Genomic DNA, 18,119 nt, shown 5'->3' on the forward strand with positions numbered 1-18,119 from the left:
CAGTGCGAAGTTACAGAAGGGAGCCATGCCATGCAGGGGAAAGAAATTAAAGGTGTCACACTAGAGATGGCCTAAATAGAAAGAAGACATGCTTAGTACTCAAACATTTCAGTTAGGAAGACACTCACTGTAATGCTGTTACTCACCCAGCCTTTAGAAATGCAAGGGGTAGGATTAAGGCTATCTCAAGAATTTATGTGACAGTACCTGACACCCTGGGTCAGAGTGCACAGTTCTCCTTCTGCTAAGCGGTACAGGAGAACCTGACAAGGTCTCTCTCATTACTCTTCACTCTCTTCCTTCAGGTTTGTCAGGCACAGTGCCCAAGGCCACGGGGCAATGAATCCCTTACATGCGGCCATACCTCTGCATAAAACTGGGGGCAGAGGGAACTGGGAGGGGTTAGGAAAACCTTACAAAAATTCAGAGATACTGTGAAGACTGATAAAGTTAGTGAGAAATAATATGAACTAACATGAAATATAATAAACAATCACATATCTGGCAGAAGACAATAAAAGCCTATTGACTTAGGAAGAATTCTGCAAATGACTTCACAAAATTATCTGTGCCTGCTCCTGGTAAGTGAAAAAGCTTTGGAGAAGATCTTGTAGCACAGCTGGCTCCTTGATACCAATACAGCCAGCAGTTTCACCCATGTAAACAAACCTCCTTTCACTACCTTGCTGACAGAATATTCACAGCTCTGAATTAAAGAAATTAAAAAAGGTTTTTAAATACTTTATGCAATGCTTCTGAAGTTAGACTCAGGAGGTAACTTAAGCTCAACACCAAGAGCAGCACAAAAGTACCTTAAAAACCTGAGGGATTAATTTCCTTCACAACTGTCTGCCTTTCAATTCTTACAAACTCCAAAACATGAGGGAACATACACTTATTCTTGCATCCAATTCCACCAACTATGGATAAATACCTGCAGGATGCTCTGTAACAGCCTACGGTACATACTGCATATGACAGTTCATGCTACACTAAAAGATTAACATGTTCAAGTACAGGCGAATATATAGTTGGCACCTAATAAAACAAACAATCAAATTACGTTTTGTATTTTTTCTTACTTCAACAGCATAAGACTGATGCCGAGTTTTAGATCTAGAAATTTAAATGTCATTAAAATGATCACCGAAAATTGACAGATTATCAAGATGCCACAAAGTTTTAAATAATTCCTATTAATGTGTGCCATAGCACAAGCACTACATTTGTAAATAAACAAATAAATGAGCAGTCAAATAGTACATTTCTTCCAGAACTCAAGCCTTCAGAGCAATTAAGTGAAGTCTCATTTTTTACTTATTCAATTTACTATCCACAGTTCCACTGGAGTATCTGTCTCCATTAACAGACGGAGACAGGTTTTCTAGTCTCCCTCTCTCAGTACTCATTCTTTTGATTTTGAAGGATTGGTTCATTAAAAATTGATACAGTTCTGAGTATAAAACTTAAAAAAATCTACAACAAAATAAATAGAAATACTTAGAGGTTACTTACTTTCAGCGTTAGACAAAGTGCAGGGATTGCAGTCAATCAAAGCTAACTGAAAATGCTGGAAAAGAAAATCATTTGTTTTCAAAACAAATACTAGCATTTTACTAGCAAATACTAGCAAATTACTACGAATAAATCACTTTTATACTTGAAAATGAATACTGCATTTTACCATGTGTCTTAAAGAAAACAATTTTCAATTTCTGTTCAATGGTTTACTAGAGGAAAGTAAATTTCTTTTATTGCAAACATAGCAATGCTTCTAGTAATGTAAGATGGCAACAGACATCTTCACAAAACAACTGGTATAGCATCTGGAAGAATGACTGCATCAAATGAATGGTCAAAATCAGAAGATCAAGTCTTGCTCAGAATACACAACTGGGAGTGTAGTCATACTAGCTCAGAGCCTCATGGAGATAAAACATCAAAGCTCTCAGCTGTCTACCTATCAAAAAAAACCCCCAGAATACTCTTCCTCAAAACTGACTGCTCTGAAGTCTTTTTAAAAAATTGATCTCTTCTCAAAAAGCACTTAAAATTAATACCTTTACTCTAAAACATGAGTTCATAAGGAGTTCATATGCTCTTACATCCTCTCCTTCAGGTATTAAGGTAACTTCAGTTAAATGCTAAAGCTTGTTTAATCACTTTTCTTCCAGAGATATGAAAAATATCTTTTAAAACTTCTTTGCATTTGGAAGTTCTCAGCCAAGCATTCCACTCTTCTAGAAAGAAGGTCACACAAGCAGAGCAATGAATTCTGTCTGCCAGAAAGTCTGGATGTGAGCAATCATTTCACTAATGTCATGCTAATTCAGTGATCACTATTTACAGTTTGAAAGGCAACCGAGTGTGTTAAAATGAAAGGAACAGGCATAAGAACTCAAGTGCCTCTGAACTTTTTCATAAACTTGATAGAAAATTCCTACACAGTGTAGAATTTGGACTAAGATATTCATTCAATAGACAGTAAGGCCTAGGAATACAGGAACCTAAGAGATGGAATATAAAATACTACTTCTAATAAACACTTATCTACAAAATACAGTATCAGGTGCCTTCTAATACACAAAACATTACCGATGCTTCAGTGTATTTTATTTTGTTATCGCAAAAACAGTAATTTAGCTGTGGCTGTTCAGGATGCCAAAGTAGGTGATATCAGGAGCTTATTAGTGTAGCAGGGAAGGAAAAAAAATAAATCCTTATTAATGGATGTATATACAACTTGCTTTCAGTATTGTCATACTTAAAGCTACTAAATATTACATAACTTTCCTCATTGTCCTAATAATACCTTGTGTATAGCACGTCTATATAACATACATCTCAAAGATTTATAGGAAGAGTTAAACAGACCACCAAATTTCTGAATAAACATTTTTAACACAAAAGTTGTTAGAAAATTAATGTATTATCCATAGCAAAGCATATAAAAACGAATGTTGTTGCTCTCGGGAGCTCTGCAAGGCACACAGTGACACAGTCTACCTCCTCACTGACTTCTATCAACATCATTTGTAATATATGACAGCTTTTAAAAAAATGAAACACTCCATTTCAATAACACAAATTTATGATTTTTGATGAAACTTTTAGCAGTATCATTCCCAAGAGAGCACAGAAAACAATGAACTCAGATATGTTACTTGTAAAATAACTTTTTAAGCTTACAGCAAGCGTTAAATAATAGCTTATAAATATTAAATATTAGCTTATTTCTCTGCCTTGCCTATTCCTTTTTCTAGTGTTCAGCAGAGAACTTAAAATCTCCCCTCACTTACATTGCAATGCAGGTTGTGTGCCTCAGAGACATCCTTTAGTCGGTTACCATAGTGATTCTACTAAGCAGGCAACTTAAAAAAAAAAGACTAAATAAAAATAAAATGTTCTACTTAATATTGCATTTTGCCTGACAAAAGAAAAAAAGGAACAGCCCCATATACTTTGGCCTGTACATGGAGTATACCGATCCAAATGGTACAAAATCCGTTTTGCACAGATCGTGTCATCTTGCACTGTCACTAACAATTAATACAAAAAGATAAAGCAGAAAGGAACAGATCTGCTCTCATGTAGCAATGCTATTATAAAGAATAAGCAGATCTAAAGAGAAACGATTGACAACTGTTCTGTAGCAGCTTTTCAGAAGGGTTACTGCAGCAAGACTTGCTGAGAGAAAGCAGGCAACCATACAAGAAAATCTAACCATTTTAATATTTAAATATGCTAGTAGTATCAGTGCTGTACAGTTAAAAAAAAAAAAGCAGAAATATTCTCAGCTATGCTTCCTAAAAATTTAAATTCTTACTGCTACATTAGCTGACTTTTAAATTTCAAAATTCCCATTATGAAAATTTTCTAAGTGTAATAAACTTCTGCCTGTACTGTTCACTCAGCTACAAACAGTAAAGAAATGGATAAATCAAAGCCCGTAACTACAGCAAAATAAAACATTTGCACTAAACAACTGTCACAAAGCAATACACAGAAAACCCAGAACCTTTGAAATGCACATACATGAGCAAACCTACACCTCTTGCCAGATAAATACTACACAGCTCGCCGTTAAGTATTCAAAATCAGACCAAAAAAAGCACGCATGCATTCGAACGCGTAAAACTCATCAGCCAAAAGCAGATCCGCTAATCACAATTACCAGAACCAAAAAATTAAAAAACCAGTAATAATTTCCAACTTCCATTTCTGCACCAAACAGAAGCGGCTAGCAAACATCTGCACCTCTCTCAAATATTGCAGTACTGAAGCTAGCTACTGCTGTGTGCAATAGTTATTATGCAGGAGAGGCCGCTGCAGTTCAGAGACGACATACAATACCTCAAGGCAGACACAGCAGACTATAGAAATTCAAATCCTGAGTAAGAGGATTTACCTAGAAGGCAGTGTTCTGAATGTTAAAAAGTAACAGGCTCTCCTCAAGACCTGCAGCTCAGTCAAAATATACCTTGATTCATAGCCATCTGTAATTGCACAATTATCTACAGCCTATTTTGTCTCCTCTGGAGTCCTTGACTTGCCCCTGATTGTGGAAACAATTTCAAAGGTAACCTTTCCAAGGAGCAGGAGTACACTGGATTGCATATAAACAGAACTGATTAAAGCATTATGTCTGGTAGTAAAGTAACAGTAATCTGACACCAATTTAGGTAGCTTAATATGTTTTCACTACTAGAATTTAACACCAATTCTCCTAACAAATTTGTCCTTTACAATTTAAGAGGCAAAGTTGCTAGGTTTTTGTCATTTCTTTAATCAAAAAAATGACCGACACAAAAAGAACCGTTTTCTTCTTAGTGCAAGATCTGCAATAGTGCCCCTGTTTACATCCAAGCCTGGGACCTCAAATAGTGATTCTACTCCCTCCTCCTCTCGAGGATGACATTAGCAAGTTTAATAGCTCTCAGTTCTGCATTTATTTAGCAAGCAAGGCAAGCCATCATTTGAAACCTGACAATTCTCACAGACTTACCATGAAGGAAAGCTCCATCATGACTCAGTAAAATTCTGTCAGGAGATGGCTTTTTCTGCCTATGTTACCTAGGTGTGATGGCTATGTTCCTCAGAGCTGCCTTTGTTCAGATAAGTAGGACACAGAACGCCTTGCGTAATCGGCCGTGGCTGAGCGCCAAGCCTCCTCCATTTGCCAGGCATGTTTGAGGCCAGGGGAGCGGGTCAGGAGAGGACACGCTACATGTGCTGCTACGTCAGCTCATTGCCGCGCTCTCCGGTGTCTTCTGAATTCAGAACGAACTCATCTTGCAAGATGAACGTTTGTGTAGCATACTGTAAACACTCAGTTACTTTTGTCCAACATCCAAAACAAAACAAAAAAACCCCACCAACTCCAAAACCAAAAAAACCCACCCCTCAAGACTGAGGAAAACAGTTAAGTGGACAGGGCAAAAGGAAGCTGCTTGAGGGCAGGAGAAACAAAGGTCATATACACACACAATAACAGCAGCACGTTCAGGAGAATCTCTTGTTTTGACTAGCTGTATCTGAAAAATTCTTTGTGAACAGAAAGATCAACATCCTAGACAGTATGCCAGAGTGTTTTTCACAAGGCTATCTTAATACTTACGTTGCCTGCACATTTTATCATTATCTGTGCAGCATCAAAATTTAGGTATCCCTGCGTTACAGCCCGAAGGACAGCCAGCAGCAACAAAATGCCACAGGGAAACGGGATGCCTGGAAGCTTGTCCCTGCTGCTGTATCACCAGCACCACCACCGGGCTGAACTGCCCTGAGCTGCGGCAGGACCTGCAGCTCTGCTTCCAGCCCACCCAGCCACCCCGGCTGCCCCGAAAGCACAGCACAATCCTTGCCAGCTATCCATGGCTACCTAGCCAGCACGCGTAGCTAGTCATTACTGCGTGTCCTGAATGCCAACCTTTTGGTTAAAGCTGCAGCTAACAAACCTGGACCAAGATCCACCTCCCACGAGGAGGGGGTCCACAAATGAAGGAAGTGTGCCAGCACCAATAATCATTAGCTTGAATGGTCAACTTCTCGGCCAACTCTCTCTCTTCTCACGGTTTGTTGTTGTCCCCCCCCTCCACCCCCGCAAATGACGGAAGATGCCACACAGCATGTTAATTCAAATTTTAGCATTTACTCCTCTTTGTAATCATGACATTTGTAAAATACACCTACAGTTTTCTTTTATAGGAGAAGTCCAAAATTACTCAAAAACCCAAGCAAAACAAAGTAAGAGAGAACAAAAGAAAACACTCTGTAGGCCAGACATTGTGACATTGTGATCCACTGTCAAAACCAGTTGCTTGATTACACTGCCATGCTGCATTAAAAAACTTTCGTTTTTTCTTCTTGGATATGTCGTTCCATCAGACACATATGCAAACTACAAAGACTTTGAGAGCAACTTTATTCCCAGATGCTGTTTTCCATCCACTTACGTTTTTGTTAAAATAATATTTTGACTCATTTCATCTTGCTTTCCACAAAATGCTTTTTAGGGGAAATGCCTGAAAACTTGGATATCTACCTTGCAATAGCAAAAGCCCTTTGTTTTGTTTTTTACTTTAAAATGTTGCTGACTAGATTCTGGTAGAATTACAGACATAAAACTAGACATAAGAAACTAAAACTTCTCGTAACTGTATGTATTTTGACTAGTTATTTTTTCTTTAATAATTAAAAGTAAATACATAATGTTTCAATTTAACATGTGTAAGATTAAAAGTTACCAACCTAAGCATATATGAAAGATAACTAGGTTGTGAAACAGCACTTGAAGGCTTGAAAACACAAATTTTCACTTTCATAAATACATTTTTATTACTGAGAAAAAGATCATAAAAAATGAACAATATGTCTGTAACAGCTACATGTTGGCATACAATAGCTGCAGCAGCTAAAAATATCTTTCATAAAGATATATATACAGACAGGGGAATTATTTGAAGAAGTGATGGAAAAGTATCTGACTGACTGTAAGTACTTTGAGCTGTTCATCTGTATATCATTATTTAATTTTTTATATTTCATGCATATTCATGTAATTCATGCATATTTTTCCCAATAAATTTCTAACTCTTTTACAGCCTTTTTCTTATCCTAATATAAGCAGTATGTCTTAACATTACTAACAAATTAGAATCTTTAAGAAAATAATTAAAAAATTAAAATTTTATTTAAATTGATGATTTATGGGCAAGATCAAAGCATAGGCCTGAAGCAAACTACTATGATAGCCGTTTTGCATATAAATAAGGGGGGAAATTTCTAAAAGTGAAAGGCAGAATCAGTATTTCTACTGAAAGGGGGATAATTCAAAACATGAGAAATTTAGTTTTCATTCTTTTAAGGGTTTTGTTGCTCGGTACAGTATGCATCTGCAATAGTTAAAAACCAAACAAAATTTCCAAAGCATAATATAGCATGGTTTGCCATAGAATAACCTGCTCATGTCCAAAGTGCCTAGTGACCACCCATTACAAAAAAACCCACAATCAACCAACAATCCACCAAGAGAAAAATCCCAAACAAAAGCAAACAAAAGATCCCCTCACAAAACCAAACCCCCAGAAAGTGTCCTACCCACCGTTCCCTCAGTGTTATCAATCTAACAAATATGAAAAAATACATTTCTTCTTTTCCCTTAAGTAGTCTGTCAGCAAACAATGGAAGCGAACTGAGTTTTACATTCAAAGGGCTTTCAGGATCGTAGCCCTAACTCCCTGCTGAAAGCACACTATGATACTTCAACACCACCAAGCAGAATGAGCACCAGCTGGAAGACTGGTTTCCCACACCTGCCATTTCCAATGTAACCCAACTATTAAACTACGTAATACCAAAGCTGTAGTTTTTCTTTTTTTCCTCAGTTTCTCCTTTATGCATGTCAGTGGTCTCACACATCAAGCTCCCCCTTCATGCTCTACCTAGCTCTGCATTCAGCTTCCACCTGGACAAGAGGCATCGGGGCTGCCTGATGCACAGCAACTCCTGTGTGGATGGGACAGTCCCCTTCACAGGAATTTTTCACGTCCCAACAGACCAGACCCATGACCAGTCATTTGGTGCCTCTGTTGCAGATCAAACCAACCAGATCACCTGATCCTCACCTTGCAGAGCTCAAATGGCTCTGGGGCAACATGTGGTACAGGAATGCTCTAGGAACTTCTCTTTGAAATCTCTTTCATTCTGACATATTTGCTAGAAATTGGTTAAGATTCAGAGTACTTAAGAGAAGAACTGAGACACGTGCACAAGACAGGATGATTACATAAGTCTATGAAAAAAGGAGGCTAAAGTTGAAAAAAATCTTCAATAAATAGGAAAATTACTAGGACAGCATGTGACATGACAGAAATAATATGGCACGTACTCAGAAGCTTGAACATTTTTTCCAACTACATTTACCAAACTGATAAAAAGATGTATTATATTCCTAAAGATCTTGCTTTATTCTGCTTTCAGATTATCATGGTGCCATCACAGCTAACACCATCAAACACAGTACTCCTAGTGTTGTTTGTAGGAAATGGCAATTATGAAGAGGGCAGCAGGACATGTAGTAAAGTGTGAAAACGTTAGGACTGTGAGGTAAACCTTAATAGTATGTTGCTCCTATAGTAATCAATAATAAAATCTGCCCCCCCAAGTCACTGCTAGTTGATTTTGGAATTAATCGTGTTTTTCTGATTAATCGGGCAAATTCAGCTTTCATGTATCACCTCTGAAGGTAACACTGCCCTAACTGTTAGATTACACAGGACTGTTTTCTTTTCAACTAGAAGGGCCACTTCTCCCCCTTGCCAAATGCAAGCCTGAAGGCCAAGTCATTTTCAATAGCACTGATGTTCTTGCCAGAGTTTATGGCAATAGGGTAACAGAGAAGTCAAGGGTTCTCATAGTAATTTGCAAATCTTAACTGCAGCAATGTTAAAAACACACAAAAGCAGTAATTGATTTTGAAAAAACACGGAGTTGATTTTATGCTTGTTAAACAGCACTCTAGTAATTATCTTGATCAACATCTTAAAATAGTAAAAATTAATTTAGTGCTTAAATTGCTTACATAAAATATAGATGATTTATGTTAATGGTCTAAAATTGTGAAAAACATGGAATATATGACCTTCAGACTCCCATCTTCCCCCTTTGCCTGAAGACTCTTACTGACAATGACTCATCTGTTGGCAGTAGTTTATTCTTAGTGATTACAGACTTAACATGAATGTTTAAATACCATCAAAAATATTATGATATTTCAAAGTACATTAATGCAACATTGGCACAATCTGTGAAATCCAGAACAGTCACAAGCGAATACCAGATGTAAACTTACTTCCACTTTACACCTTAGTGTCAAATAGGAAGCTCAAACTGGGCTATGAATTACATTATACAGAGCCCCGTGGAAAGGTTCTGTGCTCAAGGTCAGTCACTAGCAGGCTGGATCCTAAATCCCATAACCATCCTCTAAAATCCTAGATCCTTTTAAAAAGGTCCACGAAACCAAAAAAAGCACAACAGTCTTTTCATTACTTTGGGTTACTTATCTTTCTTTTGTGAAGAGACGACACAGTCTAAGAGAACGAGACAGACATTCTGTGAAAGCATCCTTTCTGACTCTTTCATTGTATTTCTTCCTCATTTTGTTCTCTCTATGCTTGTGCATAACCACTGCACCAGCACTTCACGTTGTTCTCTTCACTAAGTATTTCCTGACTTCCCTCTCACATTCTCGTCACTCAGAGAGTTCTGGCTTAAGGGTTTTTTTTAAACCTGAACTCAGGGATTTGTCAGATTGGCTTTTAAAGAAGCTACTGCTGTGCTGCTTCTACTTAAGTATTCCACAATTGATATATTCTGATGTATAAACCGGTATGTTTCAATCAATAATGTTTTCTTGTCAAACAAAGTAGGTCAGTCTCAGGATTCTACATTAAATCCACAGCTGAGCTGAACTGAAAACAGCTGAAATTGTTCCGAGACTGAGTGGATTGCCCCACTGGGTCTTTTCTTTCTTGCTCCTGTTCTTCTCTGCGAAGGATTGCAACCTCCGTAAGCAAAGGAAGCAAACCAGAAACTCTACCTTTGGTGTTTCAGTTGATAATTCCAGAGTAGAGTTTTGTGTTATGTTTTGCACCAGAAGGGGATAAGACAGCTCTACCCCCTCCTTTCCATTCACGCACTCCTACCATCTACCTTGCATTGGATCTAGCAATTGGGCAATCTCAAGTTGAGCTGGTTCAGACTTCTGATCCACCTCAGTCTGCAAATGGAAAAAAAAAAAAATAGAATCATAGAATAGTTTGGGTTGGAAGGGACCTTTAAAGGCCATCTAGTCCAACCCCCTGCAATAAGCAGGGACATCTTCAACCAGAGCAGGTTGCTCAGAGCCCCATCCAACCTGACCTTTAATGTTTCCAGGGATGGGGCATCTACCACCTCTCTGGGCAACCTGTGCCAGTGTTACACCATCCTCACTGTGAAAAATTTCTTCCTTCTATCTAGTCTAAGTCTACCCTCTTTGAGTTTAAAGCCATTCAGCTTTGTCCTATCATCACTCAATTCAGTGCAGCAGAGGGTGCCGAACAATGCAATCAGGATTGCAAGGTGGAAAATGAGACAACCTTTTAGCAACAACCTGCAGTTGCATTGATTTAAGGACAATGTGAAACTGTCCTGAATGTACCCCCCTCACACCATCATGTTTATTTCATCATCCTTTTGAAGTTCTTCACTCTGCTCCAGGGTAAGCTGTTTCTGTTGCTGCCATTTGTTTTCTTAAGTGACTTAATCACAATACACATAAAAGCAATGGAATCATGATAATTCTGCATTACAAAAGATTAATTTGTTTCTGTTTTTAACACACTTCTTTGGTGTATTGAAAACTAGAAGTTTGCTATACTCAAAATCCTTGTGATCAGTGACCTTTTTATTTCACGAAGTTGTTAAGATCAAACACAGTAAATTATTTATATTGAATTCTCATAATATCTATTTAAATACTTGATTCAGTGATGGAATTACAGATTTCATGGCACAGCAGGAGAAGATTATTTATGTCTTGATCGATATCTTCTATTAAAAATTAAAATGCAGAAGTTTTTTCTACTACTTGATTACAAGTTTACTACCTCCTTCTAAATTTACTGTTTTGTCCCTGACTTCTTTAAAAATAAAACCAAAATGTACTTCTTCAGCACTTCTTTTATTCCCTATGTATCACAACAGCCAATACTAAATCCGTGCCAAAGTATAAGGAAATAGGCTCACCCAGACTTGCACAGAATCCCTTTCCCAACACAGTGATCTACCTCTACCCCTTACTCTCTTTTGCCATTCACTGCACTGAATCTTTCCTACTCCCATGCAATAGCATCCTCTCCAATCACGATTTCCAACTCCACCTGCCTCTGTAGGTGAAAGCTTGGACTCTGGATAAAAAAAGGAAGCCTGCTGAGAGAAGTGCTTCCCATTATTACAAATACTGAAAAACTGAGTAACACACTATTCTTTCAGATCTTGGGCAATGTGATTCTGATAGCCTCACAAATTCAACTTCCAGGAAAACAATGTGCCCAGAAAAGGAAGGCACAAGATTCTTGGAAACAAAACATTTATAATGTTTTCAGTAATTTTAGGAGAGATTAATATGCAGAAATGTGTTTATAAATTACACTTAATTACAAATTACAAAATTCTCAGCCCTGCTGCTGTATTCCCCAGCATGTTAAACTCTGTTAAAGAACACTTCCTTTTTCTAAGACACACATACCTAAATTTAGAGGACAGGAAGGAAAGAACGTGGGGATAGAGTAGGAAATGGAAGGAGGAAAAAAATGGGCAAACATATTGAATGAAGGGAGACAAAAATGACAGATTATAATCGGAGACCGAAAACGAACACAAGCAGTAAAAAAAAATTAAAGGAGTACAGAAGAAACAAAGTACTGCATTAACACAAACCGTTTCTAATCAATTAGCCAGAAATTGTTGCCTTAGAAGCTGACTCTCAAACTAGGAAATAAAAGAATGATTAACTGCTAGAAAAGTAGAAACGATATAAAAAATTTACATGAGAACATTATTTTCCACAAAAGCTTTCTATTTTTAATAATTTTTGAAGAACTTCCAGTTTACAGTAGTGCAGCTGGGGGTGGGGAGGAGGAAAGAACATTAAGAAACCCAAACTGCTAATTCTTCTCTTCTTTTTCCTCCGATTTTCTGTACATCCTCAGCCTCCCCCCATAATGTACTATTTTAACGAGAGCCCTATACCAAATTTTTGATCTTCTGGAGTACCAGTGCTCATCTACAATTTTGCTGGGCTTTTCTGAGTATTCCTAGCATGTAAAACACCTCAAATCCTACCCTTACTCTGTCTTTAGACTAAGAAACTTCATACTGAAGCACTTCTATTTCTAAAACAGGTACTGCTATACGCCTATTCATTCCTTGCAGTTCTAAGACGCAACTCAACTTGTAACAAATGTTAACTCAATTTGAAAGGACTTAAACCTACCTTTAAACTAGACTCATAGTCTGTGTTCACTTTGAACATGAGCCCAAGTCGCAAGTGAATTTCCTTGGCTCGACAAAAGCTGGGATCAACATAAAGCGCCTCCTGAAATGCTTTAATTGCCCTGAAAGAAAAACACAGATTAAAACATTATTTTTTACTGAAGCATTATTTTATAATCAGCGTTATTTAGTTGACTAGCAGAAACTGGATCAGCAAGCACTGTTACAGAAGAACATATCAAAATAATGGTTTACATGCAATGTTTTTGGTGCATGGCTTTTGATTCTTCAAGGACTGGGTAATTTTGTACTCCAGATATCTTGGTATATTTGAAAGTCTAATCTTTTCTATTAATTTAGAGAAACTAATTTGTTGCAGGAAATACAGTAACGTTATCTGCTATTTCAGAAAGGATGACTCGGGAATTAGTAACAAAATCAGTGCAACTTTAGAACAATACAGTGATCACCCATGTCACAACCAACTGCTAGGTTGCTTTTGATTCCAAGTAGCGCAGACGCTTGAGAGCAGCAGAACAGAAGGCCTAGAAGGAGGGATCATGCACATCATCTCCCACTGCACCAACCTGCTCTGTTTTCCACTTTGGCCTTCCTTTCTTAGCACTAGCGCCATGTAGGTACTCAACTAAATTCTATTGCTCCATTACTTTCCAGTTACTCAATTACCTCCAGGAAAATGCAGATACAAAAGCCTGCCACCTCCTCCCACTGTAACTTGCTTTTCATATTCCCATGGTAGGTGAAGATGGTGCTGATTCTATTTCCTTACCTTTAATCCTCTCTACACATGCCCCTGCTCATGATGGCACTGTACCAGCTAAAACAAAAATGCTATGTAACAACCGTATCTTGGAGCAGGAAAAACATGGAGTGTTTCGCCTCTCAGGCCAACCTCATAAAATTAGGGCAGCTGAAACGCAACTGAAAGATAATAGATTTAACTTCACAGAAGAAACAAGAAAGAAACTAATGCTCATACAGGAACAGAAATAAGAATCAGTCTCACTTCAGGGTAGCTGAAGCACCTAAGCCAGGGAGCCCAGACCCATTTGCTATCCTAGGCAACACTAGAGATTGACGCTGAGCAGGCAGATGACAGGCAAGCCTATGGGGAGAATTGTACCCACTGTGGAGCAGCACAGGGATGCTGGACGGGAATTACCACAGTGCCTAAAGTCACACAATGTTTAGGCAAATTGATTTCATTCCTCTCAGGACAGTTTTGAAATTCAGTTTGAATGTATGCTGCCTTTCATTCAAAAGAACAAGAATGTTGCCTACCCCAGTTTTTCAGAGAAGCACAGCACTTAAAAACCAGTAAAATTATCATCAGTGGACAACATGAAATGACTGTCATGTTTAGCACAGAACACGCTAGTCACAGACAGCCCCTGTGAAGTTTGCCTCAGGTTTCTCTCTGTGCAGATGACATGGCAACACCATTCACCCTTGTCTAACCTGCTTGTGAAGTCAGGTTCAACAACCGTGAGTCTCTGAGATAACATTATAGCACAACACAGTTTTCCAAACAAGCCCAAAATGTACAAGGACGAAGAAAATTTGTAGAACAAGATGTCATTCCTCTGGACACAATCTATGCAGGAAGTAATGGCATGCTTTTCAACCCCTTTGCATAGACGCTTGGAAAAATATATCCAGTCAACCAAGTCAAAACAAAAATCTCTGTACTCTTTCAGGCACTGTTCAGTTACCATGCTAACAGCTACATAGTAGTATTCTAGCTGTACATTTCACTTGTATTTGATCACTCCTAAACTGATGGTTTCAGGAGGAAATGCTGGGATGCTTTAAAAGCACTATTTCTTTGAAAGGTTAAAAAAAATTCAAAGGAGCGTAGTCAGGGAGCATTGATTTGGCAATGGAATGGACACGCTGGTAGAGAGTTTGGTTAAAGACTTGCCACTTACAACTTACTTTCTACTTCTAATATGTGATGGATTTACATTTAAGAATGAATCCATATGCACTCAAAATGCAAGGTAACTCCTCGGTCAGTGTTCTGCTTACATCTTAAATTCTGGATCCTTGGGTACCATAATAAGAACTAAAAGAGAATTCTGAAAGGTAACTTATAATGAAGTATAATTACATCAGTAAATTATAGGGAAAATGTTGTAAGAATACACCAAATATTTCCCAAAGCAGGTATTTTTATCTTCTCCATTCAAAATACTGGCCTGCATCTTATTTAACTCTAGTGTTAATTCTGTAGTGGTTATGCAATTTGTAGTTTTTCTAGGATGACAATCACCAATAACAAATACAAATTACTTCCACTACTTCTGTGAAAAAGGACATAATCAAAATTTCACAAATGAAGTGATCTAAAAGGAAGCGTTTTCAACAATTTCTACCAGTGGTAGGTGATCATGTTTAATTTGGTAACTACAGTCTAATTTTAAATAATCAGTAGAATTTTCATAGAATAAAACACTCAAACTCTGAAAAGACATTTACTTACGAACTCTTACAGACAGACAAGCAATTCTACAGTACAGCTGAACTAATATTGATCTAATTTTGCCTATGGGAAACATTTAAACAGAACAGCAATGCACTCAAGATTACAGGACACATCAAAAACATGGACTACAGTAAAAACTTTAGTTTTGTTTTGGGGCCGCCTGTTTCCCAGTGCCATGCCCAGAGCTCCAGACTCAGTCCCTTACTACATCAATAGCAAAACATCTGCTTGTCATCTGCACTGACATCCATTTCAGTTGTAAGTGCTCAACAGCATCCAATGCAGATGGCACTGGGGCTTGATACCGGTTGGTACAACACAGAAGGAAGCAGACATGAGAAGTGGCAAGTAGGAGCAAGTGTTTTGTTAGCGACGGAAATGAGACACAGCATGGCCCAATGTTGGTAAATGCAACCCTTCCTGGCCCATCTGTCTGCCCGAGCTGGGCCTTCCAGATACAGCAGGAGTCACTTGATCCTTGCACAGATCTTTCTTTGCCCTGGAACATCCCTAATCCCACTTCTGTCCTCTGCCCAAGCCTACATCCAGAAAGATATGGGTCTGGAGGATCCAAGGCATCCAAGTTACTTGGGTATTTTCCTCCAAAGCTCTTCTATGGTTTGACCAAAACAGAAAGAGCAGATATAACCTAATAGCTTGATGATCTGTCACATATGAAGTTGGACTTGGCTTAAGAGGCTAACAGCTTCCTTCAGAGATGATGGCACACTGCCTTGCTCAAGTAGGTTGCTAGTCTCCACCACTAATTAATTGGCCTTCATGCACAGAGCTTTTCATTTTAATCCTTCAGCAGACTAAACATACATTAGTCCAAAGGATAAATCATCAAATGAAGGGCTGGGAGCAATCATACTGCAGAAATAAACAACAGTTGTCTAAATTCAGCAAGAGACAACTTTCAGTTTGTTCTCTCAAGATACTGAGAACTGCATAGCAAGAAACAACTTTGGTTAAGTCTACTAGAATTTATTTAAATTAAATAAAGTTTTCTCCAAGAATGGGAGAATTTCTACCAACAGGCAGGACAGGCTATCTAGCACTCAACAAAATGAGAAAGTAGAACTGGAAAACAGACACTATGGAGGATGAAAAGCACCCTCTGGGCTTACATTTTACACAGCACTGCTACAGTAATTCAGGAAAAATAAAAATGACACGAATCTATCACCTCCAAGTCAAGACTTCCAAAATCAATACTTTCCACCTACTCATCTATACAACAATGCCTACCATTATGAAAATGAAGAAAGCAGCTGAATAATAATTAGTGGAAGATTATATTAAACATTTAGTGAACTCTCATAAGACTTTCACTGGAGGTTTTACTTGGATAGACCTTGAATAAAATCAGCTTTGAACTAGGCAAAAGAATATAATAAAATGGCATCAATTTAACTATTCAAAAGTTAACTCATACATTTCTAGAAAAAAATCCCATGAGAATCAGAATGAACCTAGAAAATAAAAGAACATAACATTATTCTAACGTATCAGGAAAAATACTTGATGCAGCTGGAGTGAAACCTTCTTGTTCTTTAACCTCTTTCAATTTTCTGACCACCTATTCTAAGCCTCATATCATTTCATAGCCTCACTAATGAAAATTATGTGAGGCTATGATGGACAATTCTCTATTTGAAATTCGTAATCGTGGTTTGAGCATAAACAAAATGTACATATACAGCAGTAGTCAGGACATTGCAATTTTAAGAAATGCTTTTAGAGTCTACAACTCCTCTGTCCATAGGGCTGTAGCAGTTGAATGGTGAAATATTTTGAGCAGCAAATTAAACATTTCTCTAGAACAGCAGCTGAGAGTAGGTTTTTTCCCAGCATTAGCAGATATTATGTGTTTTCATCAATCCAAGAAGTGGTTTGATATACAATCACAGAAAGATAAGACAACAAAATAGAAAGTTAATTGCTACTTCGTTAATGGTTAATTACAGTTAGTAAGTGTAGTCTACATGTACATTTCCATTTTATATACCTAAAAAATACAGATATAGACCCAGGCACCTGAAACCTGAGAAATATTTCACAAAGCAGTATCTATACAGTGTGTGTTCAAATTCTACCCTCCTTAAGAAGGTAACTACAAACACCAGACCAGCTGAAAGGACTCTGACAGAACAGGAAAAGAAGCACCAATACAGATGTGGACCTTGAGGATCACAAGTTACTGGTAAGAAAGCTGTTTTTCTACTCTCAACTTATATCCCTCCTGATTTTCCATTGCAGGTGTTTGCAAAGCAGGAACTCCACAGACTGCCAATTACCAGTCCAATGTCACTGCCACTTGGGTGAATCTCAGAGCTTTTCATGCAAACCACAGCTACTGGACTATTTCATCAAATGGTGTACACCCGCCACAATGGAACAAAGTACTGATATACCTGGAGGTCTGCAGAGCAGACATTACCTTTGATGAAGCAGTCCAGTGGCTGCTGTCTGCATCATGGGTGGGGTGCTCCCACACACTAGAGGTCCCCACTAGGTGTTTTGCATTCCTACACACCCCATTACCCGCTCAACTACTCTGTGTGTGGAAGAGTCCAATTCCTTGGATCTGCCAACCACTGACACACCTTGAGAACCATCTGAAGGATCTGGTACTGCTGGGGAGAAAAAAAATATCCCCCTCAAAGACAAATCTTACTGTGTTACTAACAGATTGCCCCTGGCAAACAAAAAAAAGTACTGATAGAGGAAGCAAAGAGGAGCAAAGAACAGACCTTGACAGCACAGGAGTCTCCCACTCTCACAGGCAAACAGCAACCACCATAAAACAATAGTTTCTTGGGTAGATGAATAAGGTGTGCAGTAGTGAAGGTTGGCATATAAGACTACTGAAAAAAAGTTTACATTCCACTGTAGACCTGGGTACTTTAAAGGCAGTTTAAACAGCTGCTTTACTATTTCAGGATGACTGTGAGAAGAGCAAAACCTTCTGGACAAAGATGAAAGAGAATGACAGCCACAGAAGGGCAAGAGAGAGCCCAAACTTCTTCACTCAAGTAAATGGTCCACTGTGATGGCCTTCTCACAGGTG

At 38.2% G+C, this 18,119-nt stretch overlaps 1 protein-coding gene across 8 annotated transcripts in view; it reads right to left on the reverse strand.

Annotated features, from left to right (window-relative positions):
* Window positions 1-18,119, reverse strand: part of KDM6A (lysine demethylase 6A) — a gene marked incomplete at both ends in the record, with an annotated part of 157,473 nt that overhangs the window by 60,186 nt on the left and 79,168 nt on the right. For all 8 annotated transcript variants that reach the window (XM_082008578.1, XM_082008577.1, XM_082008574.1 and 5 more), the window contains 2 exons: window positions 1,516-1,570; window positions 12,542-12,662. In XM_082008578.1, the coding sequence (XP_081864704.1) occupies window positions 1,516-1,570; window positions 12,542-12,662 (176 nt within the window). The remainder of the gene's footprint in view (window positions 1-1,515; window positions 1,571-12,541; window positions 12,663-18,119) is intronic.

This window comes from Phaethon aethereus (assembly GCF_964289735.1).
Source record: "Phaethon aethereus genome assembly, chromosome: 1".
In the NCBI taxonomy this organism is placed as follows: Eukaryota; Metazoa; Chordata; class Aves; order Phaethontiformes; family Phaethontidae; genus Phaethon; species Phaethon aethereus.